The sequence below is a fragment of the Anser brachyrhynchus genome (assembly GCF_964034855.1).
Source record: "Anser brachyrhynchus genome assembly, contig: SCAFFOLD_414, whole genome shotgun sequence".
In the NCBI taxonomy this organism is placed as follows: Eukaryota; Metazoa; Chordata; class Aves; order Anseriformes; family Anatidae; genus Anser; species Anser brachyrhynchus.
The window spans coordinates 29,469-55,730 of NW_027663934.1; the positions used below are offsets into that span (position 1 = coordinate 29,469).

General features: G+C 48.4%; 1 protein-coding gene and 1 long non-coding RNA gene across 2 annotated transcripts; one reads left to right on the top strand and one right to left on the bottom strand.

The window, feature by feature from the left end:
* Positions 1 to 1,132: 1,132 nt before the first annotated feature.
* Positions 1,133 to 13,209, bottom strand: LOC308186614. Its single transcript, XR_013944140.1, has 3 exons — positions 13,195 to 13,209; positions 7,653 to 10,039; positions 1,133 to 5,155 (listed from the first exon to the last, which is right to left on the bottom strand). It is a non-coding gene; the product is annotated as an uncharacterized lncRNA (long non-coding RNA).
* On the top strand, positions 10,033 to 26,262 carry LOC308186613 (uncharacterized protein). Its single transcript, XM_080608741.1, has 17 exons — positions 10,033 to 10,599; positions 13,351 to 13,465; positions 13,708 to 13,881; positions 13,970 to 14,076; positions 14,555 to 14,677; positions 15,162 to 15,310; positions 15,462 to 15,523; positions 16,412 to 16,564; positions 17,072 to 17,244; positions 17,446 to 17,539; positions 18,158 to 18,235; positions 18,492 to 18,601; positions 19,038 to 19,179; positions 22,060 to 22,242; positions 24,585 to 24,823; positions 25,257 to 25,327; positions 26,003 to 26,262. Exons 2-16 carry the CDS (start codon positions 13,460 to 13,462, stop codon positions 25,309 to 25,311), a joined length of 1,848 nt encoding a protein of 615 aa, XP_080464867.1. The 5' UTR covers positions 10,033 to 10,599; positions 13,351 to 13,459; the 3' UTR covers positions 25,312 to 25,327; positions 26,003 to 26,262.

Consider the following 26,262-nt stretch of genomic DNA (forward strand, 5'->3'; position numbering starts at 1 on the left):
CGGCAGCTCCCCTGAGAACCCCTGCTCCTGCGTGGGCTCCTCTCCACGGGCTGCAGCTCCGGCCCGGGGCCTGCTCCTGCGGGGGCTCTCCATGGGCCGCAGCCTCCTCCAGGCCACATCCACCTGCTCCACCGGGGGCTCCTCCACGGGCTGCAGCGTGGAGATCTGCTCCATGTGGGACCCATGGGCTGCAGGGGAACAGCCTGCTCCATCGGGGGCCTCTCCATAGGCCACAGGGGAACTTCAGCTCTGGCACCTGCAGCACCTCCTTCCCTCCTTGTCCACTGAGCTTGGTGTCTGTAGGGCTGGTTCTCACTCCTCCCTCTCCCAGCTGATGTTGTTCCACAGTTTTGTTTGTTTGTTTGTCTTCCCTTTCTTAAATATGCTTTCACAGATGCACAAACAGCAATTTTTGGCTCATCTCTGGCCAGCATCAGGTCCCTTTGGAGCCAACGGAATCTGGCCCTTATCTAACATGGGCATCTTCTGGACTCTTCTCACAGAGGCTACCCCTGCAGCGCCCTGCAAATAAAACCTTGCTATGTAAACCCAATACTCCTATAGGAAGAGATCTTCTGCCATTCCTCTGGCAAATTCGGGGAGGGCCCTCTGCACCCAGACGGTCTGGAGCACGAGGACACCTTCAGCCGCTGTCACCAACCCAGCGACAGCACTGTGGCAGCACAAGTGAAGAATGGCCCCGCAGGAGCTGGATGTCAGGGGGGACCTGTCCGCCGCCGGGAGGCGGCGGCTGCCCCTTCCTCTTCCTCCCGAAGCTGAAAATCTTCTTCATGCCGAGGTGGGGGGGCGGCAGTTAGGGACAGGCAACCGGCGGCGCTTCCCCCGGCTCCGCGCCCTGCCCGCCCGCCGCGGGGCGGCTCTCCGCATGCGCAGCCCGGCCGCGGCCGCCTCCATTTTGTGATAGCGCCGTGGGGGCTCCGCTCAACGGCTGCTGCGGCAGCGGCGTGCGGAGTGGGTTAATTGTGGGGCCGCTGATGAGCTTAATGAGCATGTCACAGTGTAAGGAGAGGGGGTTGGGGGATCTTCTTCAGTAATAGGTAGGGAAGAGTGGCGAAACCTTGCAGTAAGAAAGTGTAAGTTGTGAGTAGTGATTCAAAGATCATAAATCCAATTTCTTTAAGTGATTTATTCTTTATTGACGGCGCCGGATGCACGGGGGATCTTTCCGCCTATCGTGCATCCCGAAGTGAAAAGCCGTCCCAAATTTATACATCACAGTGATTAATATTTTATTAACGCCTATACATATTCATTATCTAACCCCGCCTACTCTCGCTTCTCATGCTAATCAGTTTTTTTGTGTCCTGCGCCTGCGCAGATCCTCTCAGTGGTCTTGGGCAGGGGTCGTCGAGCTGTGGTCGGTGGTCTCAGAGAGGAAGGCCATAAGTCTTCCTCACAGTGTACTTTTCACCCTTGGTCAGGATTCTGCTGAATTAGCTTTCTTCCTAACCGCAAGGACTGTTTTTTCTTCGAATCTTCTGCTCATTATTTTCTTATCTTGGATTCCAATGTCTTGTTCGAGATATATTGCCCGTATGTCCTATTTTGAGATACATTGTCCATACATCTGCTTCCTGCCCTACACCTAATGTTCTGTTCTCCTTTAATAGTTTCATTCTTAACCCTTTCTTATCTGGAATCGCCTCAGCTTCCCTAATCAATCCCCCCTTTTCTTTTCCCCATGCAAATTCTTTTGCATTGCATGCCCTTATCATTAGCAGTATCGCAGTGACATACATACAAATATTCCTACTACCAATAACATAACCAGATCAGTAAAAACTTGTTCTAACTATTGAAAGTTGGGTAACCATGAAGTTAACTTATTCCATATTTCCTCAAAGCCCCATGAAATGTTATCCTTACTAATCTTATACAGAAAATTTATCATGAGGCTCTTGCCTTCCTTGATCTCGAGCTTTTGACCATTATTAGTCCAAAAACAGTTAACTGCTACAGTCTGTGTTAATATAAAATTATACCAACAATCTAATTTACCTGGGCGGATACAACCTTCTTGTTGGCCACTTTTGGAAGTCGGTTTTACTAAAATCCCCGTTGCTTTCTCGTGGGCTGTTCCATTAATCATTCGGCACCCTATTTCAATTTCGTCCCCTACAGTTCTTTGGTGTATCCACCCTACCCTTCCCCTAAATTTTGCCATTCTGATAATGCATGTAAATGATCACCATTTGTTCGCCAAATAACCACAACAGCTAACTTTCCATTAATGCTCTTATCCTCCGTGGTTACGGCTTCAGACCAAGGCCACCCACCATTCTCTATCATCATAGAAGCACCTTCCAATTCTTGAATCACAATTACAACTATAAGCCACAGAAATAAAACAATTCTGTTAGCTAAATTTCTGCTAACTACATTACTAAATACTCCTGACCATAGTGTCTTCATTTCGCTTGACTGAACTTTAGTTTCAGTTCACCGTCACCCAGCGTTACTTTCCAGGGGGCTTTTGGAGCTTTCTTCACTCTCGAATAACGGATCCAGGCCGTTTGCTCCTTAATCTTGATGGCGGTATGTGTTGTCAGCAGCACCTGGTATGGTCCCGTCCACTTTTCTTCCAAAGGGCGACCTGCAAATGCTTTTACATACACATAATCCCCAGGTTTAAAGGGGTGGATTGGTTGGTCCAGCCCTCTAGCCCTGGTTCCTGAGACAACTTTAGATATTTGATCCAACTGTTTTTGGAGTCCTATTAAATAATTACCCAAGTATCCCGACCCCAGTTGCGTCAGGTCCTCCCCGCTGAACAAAAACTGATAGGGTCTTCCGTATAATATTTCAAAAGGGCTTAGATTTTCCTTTGTCCGTGGTTTTACTCTAATTCTAAGTAAAGCCAAAGGGAGAGACTGAGGCCATGATAAATTAGTCTCTTGTCCTATTTTGGCTATTTGTTGTTTGATTAGATGATTCATCTTTTCCACTTGTCCGCTTGCCTGTGGTCTGTAAGGGGTATGGAGTTGCCAGTCTACCCCTAAGACCTTACTTACTTCTTGAACTATTTGCGCACAAAAATGAGAGCCTCTATCCGAGGACATTGCTGCCGGAATTCCGAAACGCGGTATTATCTCATTCAGTAAAACCTTAACCACTTCTCTTGCCTTGTTGGTTCGACAGGGAAAAGCCTCTGGCCACCCGGAAAAAGTATCTGTCAAAACCAACAAGTATCGATACCCCCCTTTTCTTGGCAGTTCTGAAAAATCTATCTGCCATTGTTGTCCTGGATAGTTTCCTTTACTGATTATTCCGAACTTTACCCTATTTTCTGTATTAGGGTTATGATGCAAACAAATACTGCATTGCTGGGTTACTTGTTTTACCGTAGTATACAGATTTCTTCCCACCAAGACTCGACTCAGATTTTTATATAAGGTGTCTGCTCCCCAATGAGTCTTATTATGTTCTGCCATGACCATAGGCCATATTAAATTAGAGGGTAGTACAACCCTATTATCTTTCAGGTATACCCATCCATCACTCCTTGCTTTTCCTCCCAGGTCCCCAATTAACTTTTGATCTTCCTGTGTGTACCTAGGTTCCTGTCCTTCACCTAAAGTTTGTATTTTACCGTCTGGTATTAAAGTGAGCGCTTCTGCCTCAGCCAATCCGGCCACCCTTTTTGCTTCTTGGTCAGCCAATCGGTTCCCTACCTCGAAGTCAGCGGTTCCTTTTTGGTGTCCCCGGCAATGTATAACAGCCACCTTCTCTGGGTGCTTTACCGCTTCCAACAACTTCAAAATCTCCTCAGCATATTTTATTTGTTTTCCTTGGGCCGTTAATAATCCTCGTTCCTTCCAGATAGCCCCATGTGCATGCACCACACCAAATGCATACTTAGAGTCTGTCCAGATATTTACTTTCTTTCCTGCTGCTAGTTCCAATGCCCGCGTAAGGGCAATTATTTCTGCTTTCTGAGCAGACGTCCCAGGGGGTAATGGTTTCGACTCAATTACCTGTTGAGTGGTCGTCACCGCATACCCTGCTTTGCGTTGTCCTTGTTTCACAAAGCTGCTTCCATCAATATACCATGATTCGTCCGCGTCTTCCAAGGGCTCCTCCTTGAGATCTGGTCGGCTAGAATACACAGTTTCCATAGTTTCGATACAATCGTGGACCACTGGCTCGTCAGGAGCGTTACTAAGGAAAGAAGCTGGGTTCACAATGTTAGTAACCACAATTTCTACGTCATCTTGCTCCACCAGTATTGCTTGGTATTTTAAAAATCTTTGAGGGGATAACCAGTGTGCCCCTTTCTGCTCCAAGACTGCCGAGACAGTGTGTGATACCAGCACGGTTATCTTCTGTCCCATAGTGAACTTCCGAGCCTCCTGTATATTCATGATGACAGCGGCCACCGCTCGAAGGCAACCCGGCCAACCTTTACTTACTTCATCCAGTTGTTTAGAGAAGTAGGCCACAGCTCTCCTGTAGGGGCCCAGCTTCTGTGCCAGCACCCCCAGAGCCATCCCTTGTCTCTCATAGGAGTACAACCAAAAGGGTTTGGACAAGTCCGGTAGACCCAAAGCTGGTGCTCGCATTAACTCCAATTTAAGCTTCTTAAAGGCAGCCCGTGCTTCCCCCGTCCAGACCAATTTTGATTGGTTATTCTTGATGAGGTCATATAGGGGTTTTACAATTAGTCCAAAATTATTAATCCATAGACGGCACCAACCTGTCATCCCTAGAAAAGTTCGTAATTCCTTAATGGTCTGTGGTTCTGGGGTACGGCAGATAGTTTCTTTCCGTTCTGTTCCTAACTCCCTTTGTCCCCCTGAAATCTCAAACCCCAAGTAAGTTACACGTGACTGAATCAGCTGAGCCTTCTGTTGAGAGACTCGATACCCATTCAAACCCAGAAAATTAAGGAGACTTATCGTCCATTGCATGCAGCTGCTCCTATTCTCAGTGGCTATCAAAAGGTCATCAACGTATTGCAGCAGAACTCCTTCGGTGTTTGGGGCCTCCCAAACCTCAAGCTCTTTTGCTAGTTGATTCCCAAAAATCGTGGGGCTGTTTTTGAATCCCTGCGGCAATACAGTCCAGGTCAATTGAGCCTTTCGTCCTGAGTCTGGATTTTCCCATTCAAAAGCAAAAAGCTTCTGACTTTCTGGGGCTAAAGTCAGGCAGAAGAGGGCATCTTTTAAATCCAGTACGGTAAACCAAACTAAATTATCTTTTAATTTAGTCAGTAATGTGTACGGGTTGGCTACCACAGGGTGTATATCTTCAGTGATCTTATTTATAGCTCTTAAATCCTGCACTAATCTATAGTTCTTCCCATCTGGCTTCTTAATTGGTAGTATAGGAGTATTATATTCAGATTCACACTCAACCAGCAGTCCATGTTTTAAAAACTTATCCACTATCCCCTTAATTCCTTTCCTGTCTTCTAATCTTAGGGGATATTGCTTAATCTTAACTGGCCTTTCCCCTGGCTTTAATCTCACCACTATTGGGGCTGCATTTTTGGCTCGCCCAGGGATGTCAGTAGCCCAGACTCCTGGGTAAACTTGGTCTAAAATCTCCGAAGGTACTTTACCGATGGGGTCTTCTTGTATCAGCGTTAAGCTTAGCACGGTTATCAGCTTTTCTTCTCTCACCTTTAACCCCACCTTCCCTTTTTCAAAGACAATTTCCGCTTCTAATTGTTCTAGTAAATCTCGCCCCAGCAAAGACTTCGGGGATCCTGGTAAATATAAAAACCTATGTATTCCCATCTGTTTCCCTAACTTATATTTTAAAGGCCTTAGGAAAAAGGCTTTCTCGTGCTGGCCTGTAGCTCCTATCACCGTCACAAAATCCTCATCCTCTGGTATCAATTTCTGGTTTAACACAGAATAAGTCGCTCCTGTGTCAATTAAAAACTCCACTTCCTGTCCTGATTTCCCTAGCTTAATTTTAACCAGCGGATCTGCTAGGGTAGAATCCCCCGGTCCACTTCATTGGTCGGGAGATACACTAGCTACCATCAACCTGTTCTTCTCCCGTTGTTTCGGACATTCCCTTTTCCAATGACCCACTTCCCTACAATATGCACACTGATTCGGTCTCAGGGGAGGCTTTACTGACCTTCCCCTTATCCCATTCCCTCTTCCTTTTCCCCGAAAAGGTTCTTCTTGCCTCTGTAAGGCTGCAACAGTTGCCGCAGCAATAGCCCTACCCAGCCTTTGTTTCTCATTCCCTTCTCGATTCCTAAATACCCTCCATGCCTCTTCCACCAGCCTTTCTAAATCTCTCACATCCGGCTCTTTCATTTTCTGAAGCTTCCGCCTTATATCGTCCGCAGACTGACCCAAGAACAATGATACTAGCTGGACTTTACCTTCCTCAGAAGAGGGGTCTATCGTTGTAAATTTTTGCATTGCTGTCCTTAGTCAATCGAGAAATTCTGACGGGGTCTCAGTTTGCCCCTGTTTTATGGTATATAACCTAGACCAGTTTACAGACTTTGGTATCGCACTTTCCAAGGCGATCCTAATCCATTCCTGATATCTTTATAATAACCTATAATCACCCTCATCATTATAGTCCCAGTTTGGGTCCACTCTGGGCACATATACCTCCACAGTTCCAGGTAAAACTCCTGACGTTACCTGGGTCTGTACTTGAGTTTGTGCATTCTTAATTACCAGTTGCTTTTCCGTTTCCGATAATGCTGCCAGCATTATCTCTATATCTTTCCAATCGGGATCTAAATTCTTTCCAATCAGCTCAAACCTCCGGGCCACTGATTCTGGATCATCCCGGTATCCTTTCACAGCTTCCTTCCATGAATCTAACTCAGCAGTTGTGAAAGGTACTTTTATCCGAGCTGGTCCGTTAGCCCCCATAGCCTGTCGTAACGGGGCTTGAATAACGGGCCCGACCTTACTTCGGGTTCGAGCCGTGATCGGGGTAAAGTCTCCATTCCCCCAACTCTCATTTTTCTTATCTATTCTGCCGTTTCCTGAGCTCGCCCCCACGCCTCGTTCTATTATCTGGGGCGGGAGGACATAATCCTCCATTCTCTCCTCTGACTCATTCAATTTCAAACATCTCTGCCCGATACTGCACGCTGAACAACATCTTTTCATTTTTCCTGCCCCTTCCTTCTTCATATCCTTTTCTATTGCCAGGATCAAAGGATCCTGTGGGGCTAAGTTAATTCCACACTCCTTCTGCCATTCCGGGTGGTTTCTCAAAGTGAAAAACATATCTGCGTATGACACCTCATCCCACTTTCCTTCTCTCCTTAGAAACAACATTAACTGTAGTAAAGTATTATAATTTAAGGTTCCATTCAGTGGCCATTTCCCTCACAATCCAACTTATAAAGTGGCCACCATTGAGTACAATATTTTATCAACGTTTTCTTATTTTCAGTTCTACCGGGGGATCCCCCTATATTTTTTCCAATGACTCAAGATACATCCCAACGGGCTTTTCTTCGGAATCCCACTACTCTGCTGCCCCCCCATGTTACAGTTCAGAATGTTTCTTGTTACACAATACAAGCCGGCAGCTTTCCACAATAACACCAAGATCCTAGTAACGTTATAAAGAGTATAATCAAAATCCCAAAGACAATAGCCAAGGTCAAGTTCCACATGTAAACACAACGTAATACTAACCTCGCATGCAAAGGTTATTTGTTTCCCAACAGCAACTGAGTGCTTTCCAAAAAACCAAATGCCGTCCTGCAGAAAACTTTTACTTTCCGACTTACAGACGACCCCAATTGACCGGTCAACCAAATAAACCAAAATAAAGAATATAATCACTTACAATGATGGGGTCCGTGTCTGCCTCCGCAGTGATCCGTTGAGTCGAGGAGTCCCTCCGGGAAATCCCGGGGGTACCCTAGGGAGTCCTGTTCCCAGCGGGTCCTGCGGTCCGACAGAGAAGAAGTCCCATCTGGGGTGCCAGATTGATTCAAAGATCATAAATCCAATTTCTTTAAGTGATTTATTCTTTATTGACGGCGCCGGATGCACGGGGGATCTTTCCGCCTATCGTGCATCCCGAAGTGAAAAGCCGTCCCAAATTTATACATCACAGTGATTAATATTTTATTAACGCCTATACATATTCATTATCTAACCCCGCCTACTCTCGCTTCTCATGCTAATCAGTTTTTTTGTGTCCTGCGCCTGCGCAGATCCTCTCAGTGGTCTTGGGCAGGGGTCGTCGAGCTGTGGTCGGTGGTCTCAGAGAGGAAGGCCATAAGTCTTCCTCACAGTGTACTTTTCACCCTTGGTCAGGATTCTGCTGAATTAGCTTTCTTCCTAACCGCAAGGACTGTTTTTTCTTCGAATCTTCTGCTCATTATTTTCTTATCTTGGATTCCAATGTCTTGTTCGAGATATATTGCCCGTATGTCCTATTTTGAGATACATTGTCCGTACATCTGCTTCCTGCCCTACACCTAATGTTCTGTTCTCCTTTAATTGTTTCATTCTTAACCCTTTCTTATCTGGAATCGCCTCAGCTTCCCTAATCAGTAGTGCCGTGGTACGGTTGGTGCGACGTCATCTGTCTCGGGGGACGTTACCCAAGGTGGCCAAGCCTGGCAGCACTCCTCCCTGTGCTTACGAGCTGCTTCGTGCGTCTGAGTTTGTGAAAAGTGAAGAGATGGCAATCAAAACCTAATTATAGCGTGCATATTTTCTTATCGTTAGCAGTGAAAATATTTAGTATAGTACCACTTCCAGGGGAGGAGATACAGCCCTCTGAAATACTTTCTTCTCTTTCATCACTAATAACAGTATAGCTATTAAAGCCTTAATTTTCCTTTCTAGGATGAGTCTTCACAGTTTTATCAAGCGTATTTGCTTCTGGCAGTATTGCTCTCTTTGACCAAACTGGTTGATGTACCAGCCACTTCTATCAGTTGCTTATTAGCAGTGCTCTGTTGTTTCAGACCTGATCTGTAGAAGGAAGAGCTAAAATAATAATAATTAAAAAAAAAAAAAACTTTTGTTGAAACTTCAGCCAAGTAAATCCAGCTTGTAAAACATAATTCTATGAGCAGCTATTTTGAGAGCATCTCCTTAATTAGCACAACCGTTTAATGGAGAAATGGAGAACAAAATGCATTTTTAGCTAGGTGTATCTGTTTTCTTCCAGATACCTTAGAAGAATTGGTAGAATTTTATTTATGAGATGGTAATATAGAGTAAACACAATCCATCCCAGTGCTCTTCCCTGGAGGAAGTGTTTTTTCTCAAGTTCTTTTTCAAGTGGCAGCATGCTCAGCCATAAAAGCATCTGGTTTGCAGCATAGTCCCCAGCAGAGACAGAGGCACTATGCTCCCTGCCAAATATCGCGTGTTTCAGAGGCTACCCCTGCAGTGCCCTGCAGATAAAACCTTGCTATGCAAACCCAATACTCCTATAGGAAGAGATCTTCTGCCATTCCTCTGGCAAATTCGGGGAGGGCCCTCTGCACCCAGACGGTCTGGAGCACGGGGACACCTTCAGCCGCTGTCACCAACCCAGCGACAGCACTGTGGCAGCACAAGTGAAGAATGGCCCCGCAGGAGCTGGATGTCAGGGGGGACCTGTCCCTGGATGTGGGTACGGTGCTGCCCTGTGCCCGGGAGAGTGTGGGGGTGAGCTAGGACAGCTGCCAGATCAACCACAGCCATGCGGAAGTAATGCTGTGCCCCTGCCAGCGGCGGGAATTAGAGGGAACGGTCAAATGAGTAGGGGAGGGGAGAAGCAAAGCCCGGAAGGGAGAAGAAGACAAAGACCTGCACTACATGACATGGTTTATTAAATACCAAGGAGGGTGACAGAACTTGGAATTAAAGGCAGGCTGTTATGTGCACAGAACCGCCGCATTCTTGCCGGCATGGCGGGGCCAATGGCTGCTCTTGCTCACTGCCTGGAAACTGCCCGAATTACGGGGCAGAAGGCAAGTGCTCGCAGTCTACTGCCATCTTGGTAGAACTATGGCTTGTTTTCTGGACTGGGACTTCGTCTGCTCCACCTTCATCTGATCAGTAATAATGTTCAGCTGTGAAAACAGGGAAACGCACAATAAGAGGGGAATGCTTAAGGAAGGAACACGTTTTCACCTCCAACTACAAGCATTTCAGAAGTTAGTGAAGGAAATACCACAGGCTACACACAGAACATCTAAAGGGAACCTGCAAATGACTCTTGCTCATCAGTGACTCTTGCTACAAAAAGACTCTTGCTACAGGCTTGGGGGAGAGTGGCTCAAGAGCTGTGCAGAGGAAAAGGATCTGGGGGTGTTGGTCGATGCTCGCCTGAACGTGAGCCAGCAGTGTGCCCAGGTGTCCAAGAAGGCCAACGGCATCCTGGCTTGTATCAGGAAAAGTGTAGCCAGCAGCACCAGGGAGGTGATTTTTCCCCTGTACTCTGCTCTGGTGAGGCTGTACCTTGAGTACTGTGTTCAGCTTTGGGCTCCTCAGTGCAAGAAGGACATCAAGGCCCTGGAACGTGTCCAGAAAAGGGCTATAAAGCTGGAGAGACCTCAGGGGAGACCTTATTGCTGTCTACAACTACCTGAAAGGAAGGTGTGGGGAGCTGGGGGTCCACCTCTTCTCTCAGGTAACTAGTGACAGGATTGGAGGGAATGGCCTCAATTTGCACCAGGGGAGGATAAGGTTATAAATGAGGAGACATTTCTTCTCAGAAAGAGCAGTCAGACATTGGAGCTGGTTGCCCAGGGAGGTGGTGGCGTCACCGTCCCTGGAGGTGTTCAAAGAAAGGTTGGACCTGGCGCTTAGGGACGTGGGTTAGTGAGTGACATTGGTAGTAGTGTTAGTGTTGGGGAGAATCGAATGGATGTTTTATTAATGTCTCTTAGGTGATGGGTCTTAAAGTATAATTAAGCATTGCCAAATGTACTTATATTATCAATTAATCTATGTATACTGGGAAACTTAGGGAGTATACTGAACAGTCAAATGAATCTTTGAAGGGGAACCCTCGGAGGGAACAGGTACAACCTGACCTTGGATAAGGGCCTGGAAATGCTGAAATGAGTTGAAGCAGAACCAAGGAGCGGAGGGAGCATGCGTCGAGTGAGAAAGGTGAAAAGTTTAGCAGAGAGGAAGACTCCTTACTCCATCTGGACGACCACCCGGACGACCACCAGAGAGCACCACGCATGCGCAAATGGGAGGAGAGCTAATTAGAATGGAATGCGAGGCTGATGTTGCAACCTGTAATGAATATGTATACCTTACGTAATGTTGAATGTATAAATAACAGCTGGGATGTAACGGGACTTGAAGCCAGATTTGGGCACCTGCCCCGGCTTCCAGCGCTGAATAAAGCACCTTCATATAATCACTTGGTGGTTATGTGGTTGCTACGCTAACAGTAGGGTGATGGTTGGACCAGTGATCTTGAAGGTCTCTTCCAGCCTTAATGATTCTATGATTCTATGATTCTGTACCAGTGCAGAGAACAACACTATATGGGCTGCCGCAGGGAATGTTAACTCCATCCCAGACAGACCCAGTACAACTGGGGCAGGTGCCAGCTCAACCATGGCCACAGGGAAGTAATGCAGTGCCCCTGCCAGCCAGGCACGTTCTCGATGCCTCCTGAGGAGCCCTGCCCCATCGCATGGCCCGAGATCCCCATCCACGCTGCGGAAGAACGTCAACTGAGGCACAAAGAGCTCTTAAGGCAGGAGCCAGAAAGTGCCGCAGTCACTGCTGGACTGTGGGGGGGTGTGGCCCTCCAACTTAAGAGGACACTTGTGACGCCCCTGGTGATGCCCATTGTGACACAATGTGCCACCATCGCTGAGACGCAGTGTATGTGCACCCCTGCCAGCAGGAGTGCTCAGTGCTGTTGCCTCTGCTGTGGGAGCAACAGCGCTGCCCTGGCTGGGAGCCTCGGTGCGTCCCTGCCCTGCCTGGGAGCACCAGGCCACAGCCGCTGCTCGGGGCTCGGCTCCCCTGCCCCTGCGCCTGTCCGTGTCGGACCCAAGCAGGGCCCGCAGGGCTCTGGTGGCCCCAGGTGGGCTTGTGCCCACATCCTTGCTGCAGCATGCAGAGGCTCCTGGGGCTCCTCCACCGGGGCCAGGAGCATCCGATGCCCAGCAGCACTTCCCTGTCCAGAGACAGCGATGCCCACCAGCTGCCAGAAGAGGGCCTGCACGGGCTGCACCGCGCAGCCGCCCGTGGCGACCTGGCCCGGCTGAGGCGGCACTGGTGGCTGAAGAAACGAGGCAAAAACCGTCGAGACCAGGCAAAGCGGTGAGGGGCTGGGGGGTGCGCTTAAAGGCTTGGGGTGGGATCGCTCTCCCGTGGCGTGCGAGCTTCAGCCTGGTGCCGCTGCGTACGCGGCTCTGGCACCAACCCTCCTTCTGCAGCAGGTGTCAGCAAGAGCTGAGGCGATGGAGGGCTGAGGCTGGGCGTTGTCCGGCCAGGCAGCCTCTCGCCCTGAAGTCACTGGCACTGGACATAGTCGGGAGCACATGCTCCTACCAGCCCTTGGCAAAGCCTTCAGCCCCGTGCAGAGAGACGGCTGAAGCCCAGGGCAGAGTCAGGAGCACGGCAGCAAGGGCACCGCCTCCTCTGGAACCCTGGGTCAGAGCTTATGGGTGTGACCCGTTCAGTGACAAACTGGATCTGATTGATACAGCAGTGCGCGACGGGTTAAGAAGAAGGTTACTCAGAGGCATAGAGTGGTAACCAGGCTAGAGTAAGAGAAAGTGGGAACCACTAAGGAGGAGTTGTTAGGCTCGGACGGGCCTATAGAGGGCTACGCGTGATCAAAAGGAATGCACCAACCAGAAGTCTGTAACTATGTTTGCCAGCCACGTGCAGCGCGTGGAGGGGCTCAGAAAAACTATGTAAGATCTGGCATTGGGACAATAAAGGGTCTCCATTTCTCGACTATCTTGGAGCCCGTGTCGTCATTCCCTTCAAGAGCTGGTCACTGAGAGGGCTTTTCCCTCTCAGCTGGCAGAGGGGAACAATCCAGCTTTGCTTGGAATTGCTGGGGCGGCTCGAGCGCTGCTTGAAGGGTGTGCTGCCGACCGCCACTGCCCTGTCCTCTCCCTGTGGGGTTGTTTAGCAGCCGCTCGGGCATTAGCAGTTCTCTCCTGTCCTGTGGGTGATCAGCGTCAGGGCATTCACCGCCCTTCTGCCGCTCGAGTGATTGTGGAAAAACTTGGAGACTTACACTGACTTCGCACTCTTCATGGAGTTCCACAGCCTCCAAAGCTTACATTCTGCTTGGCATTGGCAAGTGGAGACTTGTGGCCCTGCGCGTGTTCCACAGCCAGAAGTGATTTGGGGCATTGCCTGCCTGTGGAAAGCTAATTTATTTTGGTTTTAGGACACCGCTGCACCTTGCTTGTGCGAACGGCCATGCAGACGTTGTTCGATTCCTGGTGCAAGAGAAGTGCCTGCTGAACCTTTGTGACAACACTGGCAGATCGCCACTCATGATGGTATGTGGAACACGTTACTCTGCTCTAAGTGGGGCTTTATCAATTGTGCTTCCAATGACAAGTGTCTTGCCGCATTCTTCACACCGACCTGTAGAGAAACATGAAAGTTGTAATCGGCACGTAATAGGCGTACACTAGCTCATCTCGGAAGACGCTCTTATCTTCCAGCACTGGGAAGCTGCTGTAGCTGTGACAGAGTGAAACACGGCACAAGTCCTTCCTTTTCTTTGTGTTGTTTGCAGGCAGTGGAGAGCCAGCATGAAGAATGCGTGGCGATTCTGCTAGAGCACCGTGCCGACCCAAACCTGGAAGGTTACAGAGGCAAGTCTGCCCTTCACCTGGCTGCCGCAGCTCCTAACACGTCTGTAGCAGAGATGTTAGTTGAGCATGGTGCACACCTTGAAGCAAAGGACTGTGTAAGTTTTGAATCTGGGCAGCACTGCTCTTTGGGAAAGGCACTTAATTCGTCTGGGTTGTTCTGACGGGGATTCTTTATCCTTTCAGGAGAGAAATACCCCGCTTCTTCTTGCCATCTCCAGCCATCATAAAGAGATGGTAAAGTTTCTTCTTCAAAAAGGAGCGAATGTGTGTGCTCGAAATTTCTTTGGAAGGTGAGGCATTGCTCCAAAGTGCATGTGGCTCTCCTTAGCATTGTCACTGGAATGAACAGGAGAAGGAGAGTCAGTGTTGTCCAAGAGACAATGGGCATCAAGTGAAACAAGAGGCCTTCCCACAGCTGCTTAGGAGAAACCCTCTCAGCATGAGGAAGGTTAATCAGGGGAGCAGGTGGCACCAGGGGTTTGAGCAGCCTCCATCCTATGAGGCTTTGAAGAGCAGAGTGGAAGAAGCCTTGAGCAACGTGCTCTGGCCTCGTGGCTGAGTCTGCTCTGGGGAGGCGGCTGGCCAGGAGCTGTCTGGAGGTGCCTTCCAGCCTCAGTCCTCCAGCACTCCCCTGTGTGTGGCTTTGCTTTCCCTGTGCTTGTAGGAATCGGGGAGGGAATTGTTTGGGGAGGAAACAGGGATTAGAATAACAACAACACAGAGCCTGCAAATGCTGCTATGTTTCATACCACCTTTTGGATGCTTTAGGACTGCTCTTACGCTTGCCGCTTCTGCTGGGGAAACGGATGTAATAGAGCTACTTCTTTCCTACGGTGCCAACATTGCTTGCGATACGGCTGTGGATTATGCTCTCCGGTCGGGACATTCTGAGTGAGTGTTTTGTACGTCACTGTTAGAGCGGCTGAGTTGTCAGAGTGTCCGTGCTGATTTGTCACCCTTTGTGATAGATGCACAAAGGCTTAACGATATCTTCAGACCTTTCTTGAAGCTGGGCTCGGTGATGTCTTCTCATAAATCACCTTCCCAAGTCAAGAGAGGATTTGGAAGTAGAGGAGAACTTCCACCCACAAGGCTTTCTTAGAAATCCCGCTTGTGTTGCTAAGCCCAGTTCCGCTCCACTGACCAGGAAAGAGGCACCTTTTCTTTCAGTGGGGATCTTACCAGTGTCCCTTTAGATAAACCCTCAAAGAGATCCCTGGTGGTGTAGCAGGTCCACCATCATGGGGAGACTGACACCGCACACAGACAGTTCTGAACTGGTTCCAAGTCAGTTGCTGTCCTAGGCAAGAGCAAGGATACTAGGCAAGGATGTTTTGGATCTGACTGCCTGTATGTTCTCTCTATCTGCGCGTAGCCTTTGCAAGAAACTGGTAGAACATGCACGCTGTGAAAAGACGGGAGAAGCTTCTGCTGGCGCTGCACAAGACACAGCAGTCCCCAGCAGATTCTGCTCTCCGAGGACTGAGCGCTTTGCACTGGCCACACTTGCTTTGGATGGAGAAGGTAGGATCCTGAAGTGTGGAAGAGCTGATGAGGACAACTAATGTGGCCTGATGTCAGACCGCTTCCCGTATTTGGGGGCAGGGCTTGACTGGCAGGGAAAAGCAGAGTGCCAGGAATGCTCACACTGTCTCGCTTCGTCCATCCCTTGTAGGTGCCCTGCCAGCTGTAGGAGCAGAGCAGGAGGAAGAGGCTGAATTGCCCTGGGATCGCAAGGTACTTTCTGTGAAGGACCCACTGGGCTCCCATTTGGCTCGCTTACTTTGGGGCAAGTTTACCTCTGGGCTCGCTTACCTCTGTTGCTGCCTCTGCCACTTGTTTGTGACTGGGGCCCTTGAACTACTTGTGCTCCAGCCCAGCTGTTCAGTTTGCGCTGGGTTGGTGAAACTGCTGGGAGAACTGGGTCTCGCTGCAGCTGGCCTTTCAGTTAGAGTTCCAGTCTAGGGAAAGCATGTTCTACATAATGAAGCAGCAAAGATTATTCCTGCTGCTTAAAATCTTCTGAGCTTCTCAAAGGGGCTGGCCGGGAGTGGACTGTTGCTTTTCACCATACTTCACCAGTGCTCCGGTAACCTTTATGTGGCAATTCTTAACGCCAACAACGAAGAGATACCAGAGAATAGCATTGAGGGCTTGCAGCTCTGCTTTCAGCGTGCATTCCTTGGCCGCGAGCATGTTCTCAGAAGCAGCAGGGAGATTCCAGGCCATGCTTAAGCTCTGGCAGAACGAAGTCTGGCTTCTGCTTTACAACTGCTGAAATGCCATTGGAGGCAACAATAGTTCTGCAGATTCCATTCTCCACTGCCCGCCTTTTTGCGTAGGTAGAAAGCCCCTGCCCAGTCTCTCAGGCTATGTTCCAAGAAGAGAAAAAACGTTAAGCCTTCCCTCTGTTTTAAGAAACAGAAACCCTCACAAAGAGCTGCTGATAGTTGAGGCTAAGAAAGATGGAGAGAGGTCCCCAGCTGTGCCTGGTGGTGGTGCACTTCCAATCCTTTGTTTCAGTCAGAAGACTGACCTAGTTGTAGAACCTAATGAGTAAAAGCACAGCTCATATTCCCATGTTCTCACTGAGTTTGTCATGCTCACGGAACCCCATTTCTTTAGGATCAAGACAGACAGCTGCAGCTTGAGCTTCCTGGTGCTCCTGAAAGTCTGTCCGTGTCAGAAGCCCCACCTGAAGCTACTGAGAGCCAGCTCAGTGACACTGAGAAAGACGTAGAGCGCTTGCAAGAGGAATTGGAGATGGTTAAAGCTAAGGTATGGAAAGGCAGCACTATAGGGATAAATCCAAGGGTGGTTGTCCTTTCTCTTCCCTTCTTCCCCCTCTCTGCTGGTGACCAACACAACGGGCCCTTTGGGGAGCTTTTCACAAGCTGGAGGGACAAAGCAGTGCGTTAGGAGGCACCTTCCAGGGGGTAGGTTTGACCAGAGCAGTTTGCGCTTTCTCAAAACTTGGGTGTGCTCTGAGACACAGAGGGTGCGGCACCACTTGGGTGTGCTCTGACAACGGTTGTAAATTTTTTTTCATGTCTCTGTGTTGGGACCAGCATTGGCAGTGTCTGTGCCAGAGTCGCAGACAAAGCAGGCTGAGTTTTGTGCCAGCGTTCAGGAAATTCTGTAGAAAATCTACAGAGCTATAGGAGAGGGGTTAGTACAAAATGCAGTGAAGTAACATGCATGGGGGTTTGAGAGTGGAAGCAGTCAATTTCCCTCCCTAAAGACTAGGCTGACCACCATGGATTGATTCTTCCTTTGGTTTTGCAGGTGGAGGCATCGGAACAAGCGTGTATTGAGTCTGAGGTCTGGGTAAAATACCTGGAGACTGTACTGGAGGATAAGAAGAGAGAAGCAGCAGCTTCTTCCCAGAAAGTGCAAGGCTTTCTGGAGCCATCCTTTGGAACTGGAGCTCTCCAAAAGCTGGAAGAACGCATGCAAGGGTAGGCAGGGTAGTAAGACAGAGGGGCGAGACGCTGCTTTCTGGGACTCTGTGAACGCAGGGGAATTGCCTCGTCACATCACAGAAAGTTAATACAGGATTTGGAAAGAAGCCTTTGCTTTAGCTTATGTTCTTGCACACTGTTCTTTCCAACTGTGTGCTCTTGTGGAGTTCCCCAATAAGGCCTGTATTTCTCTTTCAGACTCAAAGCTGGAAGTGACAGATTGGAAGCCACAATCCAGCAACAAAGCAGACTGATTGAAGCCCTTCAGAGACACCAGCAAGCGTCTGCCTCAGTAAGTCAGTGATAAACTTCCCTCTTCCCTGTGAGCTCCTGCGCCTAGCTAAGTAGTTCTGTGGGGACAAAGTAAGATGAGATTTTTCTGCCAAGCTTAGGGGAGCTGAGTTCTTGACCAGCTGTGCTGACTGTAAGCTGCTCTGAAAATCCTGCCGGTCTGTTCCCCAGCTTTCTGGTTTTGAGAGTTTTCCCATGATACTACGGCAAGTCCTACAGCACCAGGAAGTTCTTAGCACTAGAAAAAATAAGGGTTCACTGGAATGCACTAGTCTAGGTATTTTCTGCTTTAGACCAGTGGTGATATTGAAGATCGCAGGCTGCACTTGAGATATACCTCCTGCGTGAGAGGTGGTAGTCAAGTTTGCACAATGCTGCACAGCCCCGACCTGACATGCCGCGCTGTCGCTAATAAAGCAGTTCCTCTTGGCGTAAAGGAGGGGCTTTTATCTGTGGCCTCTGTGAAGCAAATGATTCTTCTTGTCTGCCTGGGGAGGAGGGAGGTGAACATGAGCCCTGTACTCTACTGAGACTGGCAGGAGGGGAAGAGCGGCAGAGAGGTGTGAGGCAGGAAAGTTGCACGCAGCATGACTTTTCGCTTCTTTTTGTGCTTCTGTAGGCTCGTAATCACCCGGAGGACTTGGTAACTGCCTTTCAGTCAGCACAGACAACCGCAGACGGGCATCCACACCAGCAGGTATGTATGGGAATGCTTTCTGTGAATGACTATTTTAGTCTTTGAATACCTGTTGGGCAGGTAGTGGGTGAAAAGACCAGGGGAGCCCTGGGAAACCCTCCTGCTTTTATGGCAGGGCACGTTCAAGGGAAGGGGAAGCCCTGCTACTCCTGCTTCCCCAGTACTGCTACCGAGTTCTGCCTAGGCTATCTGCACATACCACATGTAGATGCTGTCCCTGTGCTGGTTCTACCATGTATCGTTTCTGTTTTGAAAGCATCAGTGTCAGAGAACAGAAGAGAAGCTGGTCGAGTTGAAATGCCCAGTCGAAGTGCGCCTCGAGCAGGAAATGAAAAGCAACAGCGAACTGCGGAGAGAATGTCTCAGGTATGGCTTGTTAGCACTTTAAAGAGAGATCCCATAGAGTAGAAATCAAGCTTCATGGAGGCTGAATGTAAAAATAGGTGAGGGTAACTGTCTGTGAGCAAATTCAAGCCTCACGCTAGGTCTTACAAGGCTCTTCTGTACACGTGCCTATGGTTTTACAGAGCTGCCAAAAGAACTTCAAGTGCAGGTTGCCCTGCAATTCTCCTGGGAGGGCAGGAAGTCCCTTCTCCATTTATTCCTCCGTTCAGGTGCAAGGTGGACCCTCCAAGTGATCTGCGGCACTGGAATGCTGGTTTTTCTCAGTAACTCCTGGTCTGTCAAGCGTGTTAAAGAAGAAGCAAGCCTTCTCTATGCTGTTTATGTCTGAGAATGTGAAACAGGCTGGTAGTTCCTTCACCTCCTACCTCATTGTTTTCTTGACTAATTTGCTGCACAGGTTAAGGAGGCTTCTGAACGGAGCTCTGCAGAAACTAAGAGAATCTGAGGCCAGAGAAAGAAAGCTCATGATTAATACTGCAAGAGACATGACGAGCAGCTGCTCTGAAGGGGCCAGTGAAGCTGATAAATTAACAGCAAAGGTGAGCTCCAGATTCTGCAGGATTTTGTGGTTTCTTTTTTTGTCTGTTAATGTTCACACCTCTGTTGTTCTTTTCTATGCTCCTTCTTGTATTGTGAGACGTCTGTTCTCTCCTTCATGCTCCTTCTGTTGTCATACATAGCAGGTATTGTAGAAGGAGTCAAGTGCCCTTGTGGTGGCTCATTCTTAGTCCAAAGGCTCGTAGCATTCTCGTGGCTTCACTGCCATTAGAAGAGTTCTCTTAAATGACAGGGAATGGCATTGTGTTTAGGCAGTGTAAAATGAAGATTAAGTTTCCGGGTTTTTGTTTGTTTTTATTTTTTGTTTGTGTTTGTTTTGAGGGATTTTTGTTTGTTCGTTTTCTATCTATTTATAAAAGGCAGGAACCTCCCGAGTGTATTTTTAGAAGGTATAGAAAAGGTGTATTTCTGGGGGAGAAGAGTAAGACAGCATCGCAGCTGGCCTTTGGGACTTAATGGGACATCTGCTATATCCTCCGTATCCTTGCAACCAAACATCAGCTTTGACCTAGGGAGAAAATGCGTTCCTCCAGCAGTTCTGTCAAAGTGGCCTCCTGAGGCACTGTTTCCAAAGCTTTCAGAGTAAGGGCAGGAAGAGTATTTGTTGCTCGTGCCTAGTCCGTTCTGCACTGCAGCGCTTCCCCCCACACACAATAGGCATTCTTTCTGGTGTCTGGGTAGAGGTGTGTTTGATGTCCCATGAGCAGAGGAGCAGTTTGGGCAAGAGCGTCCCTAGCAAAAGAACCGAGGAAGGATGGAAACTTGGGGAATCCTGTCAGCAAAGATCTTAAAGCTGTTCTTCTCTTAAAAGACGAGCCTGCCTTTACTTTGCTTTTAATACCGAGTCAGAAGGTGACAAAGACCATCTTGACGCCCTACCCCTTTATGCATTGCTCTCCACAGCTCAATGAACTTTCGCAGCAGCTGGAGATGGAGTCTGGAAAATGCAGGCAGCTAGAAGCACAAGATTGCGACCTGCAAGAAGAGCTGTCTGCTCTGCGTGGGTCTCAGGAGAAAATGAAGAAGAGCAATGGCCAGCTGCAAGAAGAGGTGGCATGCATCAAAGCTCTTCTGAAGACTTACAAGGTGGGTCACAGGCAAAAGCAACAGCATGAGACAGAGATAAGAAAGAGCCTGACAAGGAACAAGTGCTCGGACCAGAAGTCGCAGGTGATGTTTGTATTTGGGGTCTGGCCCCTCATTCTTTCTGTGAGGCGTTGTTCTCCACAGGCACAGAAGTCCCTGTGAATTGTGTATGGAGCCTTTGGAAAAGGCTTACAAGCAGAGGACTGTCTTACAGAGACAGAAGTGTCTTAGCACTGACTCTGAAGTAAGAACAGAGTGCTGAGAACTGGTGTCCTCCAGACTAAAATGAATGGTTGACCTGTGGGAGTTTCCGGCTTCTGCCTTCACTGCTGGTGGTAGTGAGGAGGCAAGTGGCCTCCCCTGAGTGAGGCTGGGCCCTTGAAACTGGCTATGCGAAAGGTAAAGGTGAGCTCTGGATTCTGCACGCTTTTGTGATTTCTTTTTTTGTCTATTCATGTCCATACCTCTGTTGTTCTTTTCTATGGTCCTTCTTGTATTGTGAGTTGTCTGTTCTCTCCTTGATGCTCCTTCTGTTGTCATACATAGCAGGTGAACGCAGAGCAGTTGTCATTGTGGGTCAAAATGAACGTGCAGAGCAGTATCTGCAAGGGCACACTGAGGGCAGGCTGCTCTGTGGAGGAAGGACGAGCTGAGAGTCACAGCAAGGATGGCGGGCTCAGTGGCTTCACAGGCCATGGCATAGGTCCACAGCATTTTCCGGGTCTGGCAGGTGGAACTCCACCTGTCTGAAGTTGGCTTTGCCCAAGATCACTTCGAGAGCCCTGTCTTAGGAGTTGAGCCAGTGATGCTTTTGTAACTTACCGCTCACCAGCAGCTGTCTCAACCCGTCTTTCCCTAGCCATGGGCACCCTGAAGTAGAGGTCCAAGAAGTGCTTTTGAGCTGCCGTGGGTGTCTTGTTCAGGTGCATGGAACCCTTGATCTAGATTTCCCCTGGTTACTGAGAGGTGCTGCTAAGGCACACGTGTGCTTTAGAACGTATTGTAGAAGGAGTCAAGTGCCCTTGTGGTGGCTCATTCTTAGTCCAAAGGCTCGTAGCATTCTCGTGGCTTCACTGCCATTAGAAGAGTTCTCTTAAATGACAGGGAATGGCATTGTGTTTAGGCAGTGTAAAATGAAGATTAAGTTTCCGGGTTTTTGTTTGTTTTTATTTTTTGTTTGTGTTTGTTTTGAGGGATTTTTGTTTGTTCGTTTTCTATCTATTTATAAAAGGCAGGAACCTCCCGAGTGTATTTTTAGAAGGTATAGAAAAGGTGTATTTCTGGGGGAGAAGAGTAAGACAGCATCGCAGCTGGCCTTTGGGACTTAATGGGACATCTGCTATATCCTCCGTATCCTTGCAACCAAACATCAGCTTTGACCTAGGGAGAAAATGCGTTCCTCCAGCAGTTCTGTCAAAGTGGCCTCCTGAGGCACTGTTTCCAAAGCTTTCAGAGTAAGGGCAGGAAGAGTATTTGTTGCTCGTGCATAGTCCATTCTGCACTGCAGCGCTTCCCCCCCCACACAATAGGCATTCTTTCTGGTGTCTGGGTAGAGGTGTGTTTGATGTCCCATGAGCAGAGGAGCATTTTGGGCAAGAGCGTCCCTAGCAAAAGAACCGAGGAAGGATGGAAACTTGGGGAATCCTGTCAGCAAAGATCTTAAAGCTGTTCTTCTCTTAAAAGACGAGCCTGCCTTTACTTTGCTTTTAATACCGAGTCAGAGGGTGACAAAGACCATCTTGACGCCCTACCCCTTTATGCATTGCTCTCCACAGCTCAATGAACTTTCGCAGCAGCTGGAGATGGAGTCTGGAAAACGCAGGCAGCTAGAAGCACAAGATTGCGACCTGCAAGAAGAGCTGTCTGCTCTGCGTGGGTCTCAGGAAAAAATGAAGAAGAGCAATGGCCAGCTGCAAGAAGAGGTGGCATGCATCAAAGCTCTTCTGAAGACTTACAAGGTGGGTCACAGGCAAAAGCAACAGCATGAGACAGAGATAAGAAAGAGCCTGACAAGGAACAAGTGCTCGGACCAGAAGTCGCAGGTGATGTTTGTATTTGGGGTCTGGCCCCTCATTCTTTCTGTGAGGCGTTGTTCTCCACAGGCACAGAAGTCCCTGTGAATTGTGTATGGAGCCTTTGGAAAAGGCTTACAAGCAGAGGACTGTCTTACAGAGACAGAAGTGTCTTAGCACTGACTCTGAAGTAAGAACAGAGTGCTGAGAACTGGTGTCCTCCAGACTAAAATGAATGGTTGACCTGTGGGAGTTTCCGGCTTCTGCCTTCACTGCTGGTGGTAGTGAGGAGGCAAGTGGCCTCCCCTGAGTGAGGCTGGGCCCTTGAAACTGGCTATGCGAAAGGTAAAGGTGAGCTCTGGATTCTGCACGCTTTTGTGATTTCTTTTTTTGTCTATTCATGTCCATACCTCTGTTGTTCTTTTCTATGGTCCTTCTTGTATTGTGAGTTGTCTGTTCTCTCCTTGATGCTCCTTCTGTTGTCATACATAGCAGGTGAACGCAGAGCAGTTGTCATTGTGGGTCAAAATGAACGTGCAGAGCAGTATCTGCAAGGGCACACTGAGGGCAGGCTGCTCTGTGGAGGAAGGACGAGCTGAGAGTCACAGCAAGGATGGCGGGCTCAGTGGCTTCACAGGCCATGGCACAGGTCCACAGCATTTTCCGGGTCTGGCAGGTGGAACTCCACCTGTCTGAAGTTGGCTTTGCCCAAGATCACTTCCAGAGCCCTGTCTTAGGAGTTGAGCCAGTGATGCTTTTGTAACTTACCGCTCACCAGCAGCTGTCTCAACCCGTCTTTCCCTAGCCATGGGCACCCTGAAGTAGAGGTCCAAGAAGTGCTTTTGAGCTGCCGTGGGTGTCTTGTTCAGGTGCATGGGACCCTTGATCTACATTTCCCCTGGTTACTGAGAGGTGCTGCTAAGGCACACGTGTGCTTTAGAACGTATTGTAGAAGGAGTCAAGTGCCCTTGTGGTGGCTCATTCTTAGTCCAAAGGCTCGTAGCATTCTCGTGGCTTCACTGCCATTAGAAGAGTTCTCTTAAATGACAGGGAATGGCATTGTGTTTAGGCAGTGTAAAATGAAGATTAAGTTTCCGGGTTTTTGTTTGTTTTTATTTTTTGTTTGTGTTTGTTTTGAGGGATTTTTGTTTGTTCGTTTTCTATCTATTTATAAAAGGCAGGAACCTCCCGAGTGTATTTTTAGAAGGTATAGAAAAGGTGTATTTCTGGGGGAGAAGAGTAAGACAGCATCGCAGCTGGCCTTTGGGACTTAATGGGACATCTGCTATATCCTCCGTATCCTTGCAACCAAACATCAGCTTTGACCTAGAGAGAAAATGCCTTCCTCCAGCAGTTCTGTCAAAGTGGCCTCCTGAGGCACTGTTTCCAAAGCTTTCAGAGTAAGGGCAGGAAGAGTATTTGTTGCTCGTGCCTAGTCCGTTCTGCACTGCAGCGCTTCCCCCCACACACAATAGGCATTCTTTCTGGTGTCTGGGTAGAGGTGTGTTTGATGTCCCATGAGCAGAGGAGCAGTTTGGGGAAGAGCGTCCCTAGCAAAAGAACCGAGGAAGGATGGAAACTTGGGGAATCCTGTCAGCAAAGATCTTAAAGCTGTTCTTCTCTTAAAAGACAAGCCTGCCTTTACTTTGCTTTTAATACCGAGTCAGAAGGTGACAAAGACCATCTTGACGCCCTACCCCTTTATGCATTGCTCTCCACAGCTCAATGAACTTTCGCAGCAGCTGGAGATGGAGTCTGGAAAATGCAGGCAGCTAGAAGCACAAAATTGCGACCTGCAAGAAGAGCTGTCTGCTCTGCGTGGGTCTCAGGAAAAAATGGAGAAGAGCAATGGCCAGCTGCAAGAAGAGGTGGCATGCATCAAAGCTCTTCTGAAGACTTACAAGGTGGGTCACAGGCAAAAGCAACAGCATGAGACAGAGATAAGAAAGAGCCTGACAAGGAACAAGTGCTCGGACCAGAAGTCGCAGGTGATGTTTGTATTTGGGGTCTTGCCCCTCATTCTTTCTGTGAGGCGTTGTTCTCCACAGGCACAGAAGTCCCTGTGAATTGTGTATGGAGCCTTTGGAAAAGGCTTACTTTCTCCTCCAGACTAAAATGAATGGTTGACCTGTGGGAGTTTCCAGCTTCTGCCTTCACTGCTGGTGGTAGTGAGGAGGCAAGTGGCCTCCCCTTAGTGAGGCTGGGCCCGTGAAACTGGGTATGTGTGACTGATGGGGGGATGGTTCTCTTCTTCTTTGTGGTGATGGAAATTTCATTATCTGCTTCAGACACAGGCAGCCTCTCCAGACGTGCAAGAACTGACAAGATCCCCTCCTTGCACTTCGCTGGGAAAGAGCCCAAAGCACAGAAGCAGAGATGCTGACTCTGAAGAGGAGGATGTTAGGGAAAAGACACCACAAGATCATACTTTTCCATATGAGTCCATGCAGGAAAGACTGGAAAATTACAGGTACTACTATCTGGAGGAAGTAAACCTCAGAAGATGCCTACAAAAGGACCTCAAAAGGTATGTCTGGACGTTTTTTGGAGTGAGAGCAAGATGCTGCTTTTTCCCTGTACGTTTTCTTCCTAACATCCCTTTTTTTTGTCTGGTCAGCATTATGTCAGTAAATATGCCTAACAAGGCATATTGATAAAAGACTCCTCTGCAAACCTTCCTCTTTTTTAGAACTGCCTTCATAATGCTTCAGTGTTCCCGCAGTGCCATCACTGGTCGTGGCATTACAAAAGCATTTTTGAAGTTGGCATCGTCTTAACATGTGGTCTTCTGGCCACTCTGATAATGTGTTCCTCATTGTAACGTTCTCTGCGATATAAGGCAGAGAAGCGAAATTGCCTGTCCTATTGTCCTGTCTGCAAACATGAATGCTTGAATAATATGGGCCTTCTAGAGAGCAGAATCTCTGAATCTGCTGATTCAATCTCTCTGAATTTTTCAGAACTCGTCAGAAACTAGCTGAAGTCAAAGCTCAGCTCCACCAGAAGCACCACTGAAGCCTGCGTGGCTAAGGTCAGCATTCATAAATGTTATTCTCAACCCCTCTTAAAGCATATCTGTGAGCAAGCTTACGCTTCTGAGCCTCAAGTTAGAATCCCTTTGTGGTTCCAAAACACACCTTCTTTATGCTAAAACAACTGCTAAGCATCAGAAGAGTACACAACTGTATGGGGGCGGGCTGAAGACCTCTGGTCATTGCGGGGTGTGCAAAATACAGAGTGCCCTTCTTCTTCTGCAAAGCCGTAAGGGAAAGAGTGAAGGGAAAGAAAGGGAGAATAGACAAAATAACCGTACAAATGGTAATAGGAGAACAGGCACCAGACAAAGACATGCCGCACTGAAGGCTGCGTTAGGGCCTGGTTGCAGCAAGAAGATGTTTGCCTTTTCAAAGGCAGATCCTTTTCAACGTTTTCAAGGTGAATGCGGAAGCTGTATTTTAGGAGTAGTGTTCCAAAGAATGCCCAGTTTGAATGCTTAGAGAGTAGGGACACTTGAGGATGAAGAGGGCTGCAGAGGACTAGAGTCTAACACTGATGAGCAAGAGTCATTTGCAGGTTCCCTCACAACGTTCTGTGTGTAGCCTGTGGTATTTCCTTCACTAACTTCTGGAATACTGGTAATTGGAGGTGAAAAGGTGTTCCTGCCTTGTGCATTTTCTTCTTATTGTGTGTTTCCCTGTTTTCACAGCTGGATATCATTACTGATCAGATGAAGGCGGAGCAGACAAAGTCCCAGTCCAGAAAACAAGCCATAGTTCTACCAAGATGGAAGATGACTGCCAACACTTGCCTTCTGCCCCGTAATTCGGGCAGTTTCCAGGCCGTGAGCAAAAGCAGCCATTGCCCCCACCACGCTGGCAAGAACGCAGCGGTTCTGTGCAGATAACAGCCTGCCTTTAATTCCAAGTTCTGTCGCCCGCCTTGGCATTTAATAAACCATGTCACGTA